This window comes from Pseudopipra pipra, unplaced genomic scaffold (genome assembly GCF_036250125.1).
Source record: "Pseudopipra pipra isolate bDixPip1 unplaced genomic scaffold, bDixPip1.hap1 HAP1_SCAFFOLD_145, whole genome shotgun sequence".
Classification (NCBI taxonomy): Eukaryota; Metazoa; Chordata; class Aves; order Passeriformes; family Pipridae; genus Pseudopipra; species Pseudopipra pipra.
The window spans coordinates 85,497-90,255 of record NW_026990624.1 but is presented as its reverse complement, the minus strand read 5'-3'; the positions used below and the strand labels follow the sequence as shown (position 1 = coordinate 90,255).

The window sequence follows — 4,759 nt, the reverse complement described above, 5'->3', positions numbered from 1 at the left end:
CTCCCAGTCCCTCCCAATCCCCTCCCAGTCCCTCCCAATCCCCTCCCAGTTCCTCCCAGTCCCTCCCAGTGCCTCCCAGTCCCCTCCCAGTTCCTCCCAATCCCCTCCCAGTCCCTCCCAGTCCCCTCCCAGTCCCCCCCAGTCCCTCCCAGTATCCCCAGTGACTCACGGGGCACGCTGATGGTGACACTGGCGCTCCGGGTGCCTCCCAGTATAACCCAGTATAACCCAGTATAACCAGTATACCCAGTATAACTCAGAGATCACACTCAGGGTCCCTCCCAGTACAAACCAGTATAAACCAGTATAACCCAGTATGACTCACGGGGCACGCTGATGGTGACACTCGCACTCCGGGTGCCTCCCAGTATAACCCAGTATAACCCAGTATAACCAGTATACTCAGTATAACTCAGAGATCACACTCAGGGTCCCTCCCAGTACAAACCAGTATAAACCAGTATAAACCAGTATAACCCAGTATGACTCACGGGGCACACTCAGGGTCACGCTGGCACTCCAGGTGCCTCCCAGTGCCCCCCCAAACCCCCCTCCACCCAGTCCCCTCCCAGTACAAACCAGTCCAAACCAATACAAACCAATACAAACCAGTACAAACCAGTATAACCCAGTATAAACCAGTATAACCCAGTATGACTCACGGGGCACGCTGATGGTCACACTGGCGCTCCGGGTGCCTCCCAGTATAACCCAGTATAACCCAGTATAACCAGTATACCCAGTATAACTCAGAGATCACCTCCCAGTACAAACCAGTATAAACCAGTATAAACCAGTATAACCCAGTATGACTCACGGGGCACGCTGATGGTCACACTGGCGCTCCGGGTCCCCACCCCGGGGGTCTCGGCCTCGCACACGAGGTTCTCCCCGTGGTCCTCCACTCGCCCCCACAGCGTCACGTTGGACACGGCGCCCAGGCCACGCCCCCAGCCCTGGGCGGGGCCAAAGAGGGGGCGGGGTCAGGGATGGCCACGCCCCCAGCCCTGGGCGGGGCCAAAGAGGGGGCGGGGTCAGGGATGACCACGCCCCCAGCCCTGGGCGGGGCCAAAAGGGGGGCGGGGTCAGTGATGGACCCGCCCACACATAGAAAGGGGCAAGAAAAGGGGGCGGGGTCACAGGGGAGGAGGCGGGGTCACAGGAGGAGGGGCGGGGTTACAGGATGGGGGCGGAGTTAGAGGGGGAGTGGGAGGGGTCACGCCAGCCCCTCCCACTCCCAGGGCCCCCAGTTCATCCCAGTGACCTCCCAGTGACCTCCCAGTGCTGCCAGTGATCCCTCCCAGTTACCCCAGTGACCTCCCAGTTCATCCCATTGACCTTCCAGTTCATCCCAGTCACCTCCCAATCCCCTCCCAGTTAATCCCTGGGACCTCCCAGTTCATCCCAGTGACCTTCCAGTTCATCCCAGTCACCTCCCAATCCCCTCCCAGTTGCTCCCAGTGACCTCCCAGTTACCCCAGTGACCTCCCAGTTCATCCCAGTGACGTCCCAGTGACCTTCCAGTGACCTCCCAGTTACCCCAGTGACCTCCCAGTTCATCCCAGTGACATCCAGGTGACCTCCCAGTCACTCCCAGTTACCTCCCAGTGCTCCCAGTGACCTCCCAGTTCATCCCAGTGACCCTTCAGCGCTCCCAGTGACCCCTCCCAGTGTCCTCCCAACCCCCTCCCAGTCCCCTCCCAGTCCCTCCTAATCCCCTCCCAGTCCCTCCCAGTCCCCTCCCAGTCCCTCCCAGTCCCTCCCAATCCCTCTCAGTCCCCTCCCAGTCCCTCCCAGTGCCCCCCAATCCCCTCCCAATCCCCTCCCAGTCCCCTCCCAGTCCCTCCCAATCCCCTCCCAGTCCCTCCCAGTCCCTCCCAATCCCCTCCCAGTCCCTCCCAGTCCCTCCCAGTCCCTCCCAATCCCCTCCCAGTCCCTCCCAATCCCCTCCCAGTCCCTCCCAGTCCCTCCCAGTCCCCCCCAGTCCCCTCACCGGGGTGGGGCCGCCCCCGCTGGGCTCCAGTTGCCTCCCCCCGAGCCACCAGCGCAGCCGCACTGGGGGGTTACTGGGAGCACTGGTGCAGCCCAGGGTGGCCGAGCCGTTCAGGGGAACCGTCCCCGACCCCGACAGCGTCACCTCCGAGGGCGGGTCTGGGACAGGGGACACCAGTATAAACCAGTATAAACCAGTAGAAACCAGTATAAACAAGTAGAAACCAGTAGAAACCAGTATGGACCAGTATGGACCAGTCTGGCTCCCAGTATGGGCTCCCAGTGTCCCCAGAGCTCCTAATCCACCATCTCAGGGGTCTGAAGTGTCTCCCAGTATAAACCAGTATAAACCAGTATGGACCAGTATAGACCAGTATACAAAAATACAGACACCTATGGACCAGTATGGACCAGTACAGACCAGTATAAAGCACTGCGGGTCCCAGTACGGGCTCCCACTACGTCCGAGTGTGCCCCAGTATGAACCAGTATGGACCAGTATAAACCAGTGTGGACTCCCAGTCCCTCCCAGTCCCTCCCAGTTCACTCCCACTTCAGTCCCAGTCACTCCCAGTCCCTCCCAGTCCCCCCCAGTCCCTCCCAATCCACTCCCAGTCCCTCCCAATCCCCTCCCAGTCCCTCCCAGTTCATCCCAGTCCCTCCCAATCCCCTCCCAGTCCCTCCCAGTCCCTCCCAATCCCTCCCAGTCCCTCCCAGTCCCCTCCCAGTCCCTCCCAGTCCCTCCCAGTCCCCTCCCAGTCCCTCCCAGTCCCTCCCAGTTCCCTCACACGTCACTTCCAGTTGCACGCTGGCGCTTCCGCCCCCGCCCGGAAGTGACGTCACCGCGCGGCACCGCAGGGTGGCGCCGTCGTCTTCCGGGGTGACGCCCAGAACGAGGCGGTTCCGGGTCACGTGGGCGGAGTCGCGGGACCACGCCCCCGCCAGGGGGCGTCCGTCCTGGGGAGAAGGGGGCGGGGCCAATAAGGGTGAGGGGCGGGGCCAGGCGGGGAGGCCACGCCCCTAAAGGGACACAACGCGGCTCCCAGTTCATCCCAGTTCAAAACAGTGACCCCCCAGTTCAAAACAGTGACCTCCCAGTGCTCCCAGTTCATCCCAGTGATCCCCCAGTGACCCCCCAGTTCATCCCAGTGACCCCCCAGTTCATCCCAGTGCCCTCCCAGTTCATCCCAGTGACCCCCTAGTTCATCCCAGTGACTCCCCAGTTCATCCCAGTGACCTCCCAGTTCATCCCAGTTCATCCCAGTGACCCCCCAGTTCATCCCAGTGACTCCCCAGTTCATCCCAGTGACCTCCCAGTTCATCCCAGTTCATCCCAGTGACCCCCCAGTTCATCCCAGTCCCCTCCCAGTTCATTCCAGTGCCCTCCCAGTCCATCCCAGTGACCTCCCAGTGCTCCCAGTTCGTTCCAATCCCCTCCCAGTTCATCCCAGTGACTCCCCAGTTCATCCCAGTGACTCCCAGTCCATCCCAGTGACTCCCCAGTTCATCCCAGTCCCCTCCCAGTTCATTCCAGTGCCCTCCCAGTCCATCCCAGTGACCTCCCAGTGCTCCCAGTTCGTTCCAATCCCCTCCCAGTTCATCCCAGTGACTCCCCAGTCCATCCCAGTGCCCTCCCAGTCCATCCCAGTGACCCCCCAGTCCATCCCAGTGCCCTCCCAGTCCATCCCAGTGACCCCCCAGTTCATCCCAGTCCCCTCCCAGTTCATCCCAGTGACTCCCCAGTTCACCCCAGACCCCTCCCAGTCCATCCCAGTCCCCTCCCAGTCCATCCCAGTTCATCCCAGTCCCTTCCCAGTTCAACCCAGTGACCCCCCAGTTCATCCCAGTTCTCTCCCAGTGCTCCTTGTCCCCTCTCCCAGTGCTCCCAGTTCATCCCAGTCCCCTCCCAGTTCATCCCAGTCCCCTCCCAGTTCACACCAGTTCTCTCCCAGTGCTCCCAGTCCCCTCTCCCAGTGCTCCCAGTACTCCAAGTCCCCTCCCAGTTCACCCCAGAGCTCTCCCAGTGCTCCCAGTTCATCCCAGTCCCCTCCCAGCTCACCCCGTTGCTCTCCCAGTGCTCCCAGTACCTTGTCCCAGTGCAAACTGGGCGGGGGGTTCCCCCCCCGGGCCACACAAACCAGTTTGAGCGTCTGCCCCGCCCGGACCTGCGGGGACTCCAGGCCTTCGATACTGGGAGCACTGGGAGGGACTGGGAGGGCACCGGGGGTTAACTGGGAGGGACTGGGAGGGGACTGGGAGGGGATTGGGAGGGACTGGGAGGGACTGGGAGGGGATTGGGAGGGACTGGGAGGGACTGGGAGGGGACTGGGAGGGACTGGGAGGAGACTGGGAGGGGACTGGGAGGGACTGGGAGGGACTGGGAGGGACTGGGAGGGGACTGGGAGGGACTGGGAGGGGACTGGGAGGGACTGGGGGGGACTGGGAGGGACTGGGAGGGGATTGGGAGGGACTGGGAGGGGATTGGGAGAGACTGGGAGGGGATTGGGAGAGACTGGGAGGGATTGGGAGGGACTGGGAGGGACTGGGAGGGACTGGGAGGGACTGGGAGGGGATTGGGAGGGGATTGGGAGGGACTGGGAGGGGATTGGGAGGGACTGGGATGGACTGGGAGGAACTGGGAGGGAACTGGGATGAACTGGGAGGGACTGGGAGGGACAGGGAGGGGATTGGGAGGGACTGGGAGGGACTGGGGTTATTTTGGGCTGATTTTGAGGGATTTTGGGGCTATTTTGGGTCATTTTGGGGT

The 4,759-nt window shown here is 62.2% G+C and overlaps 1 protein-coding gene across 1 annotated transcript; it reads right to left on the bottom strand.

The window, feature by feature from the left end:
- Positions 1–760: 760 nt before the first annotated feature.
- LOC135408052 (nephrin-like) lies at positions 761–4,223 on the bottom strand (the record flags this gene model as incomplete). The annotated part of the gene is made up of 4 exons (XM_064643414.1): positions 761–956; positions 1,994–2,151; positions 2,781–2,949; positions 4,080–4,223. Coding segments are annotated over 4 exons (667 nt in total), but the record flags the coding sequence as incomplete, so codon positions are not given.
- Positions 4,224–4,759: the final 536 nt, after the last annotated feature.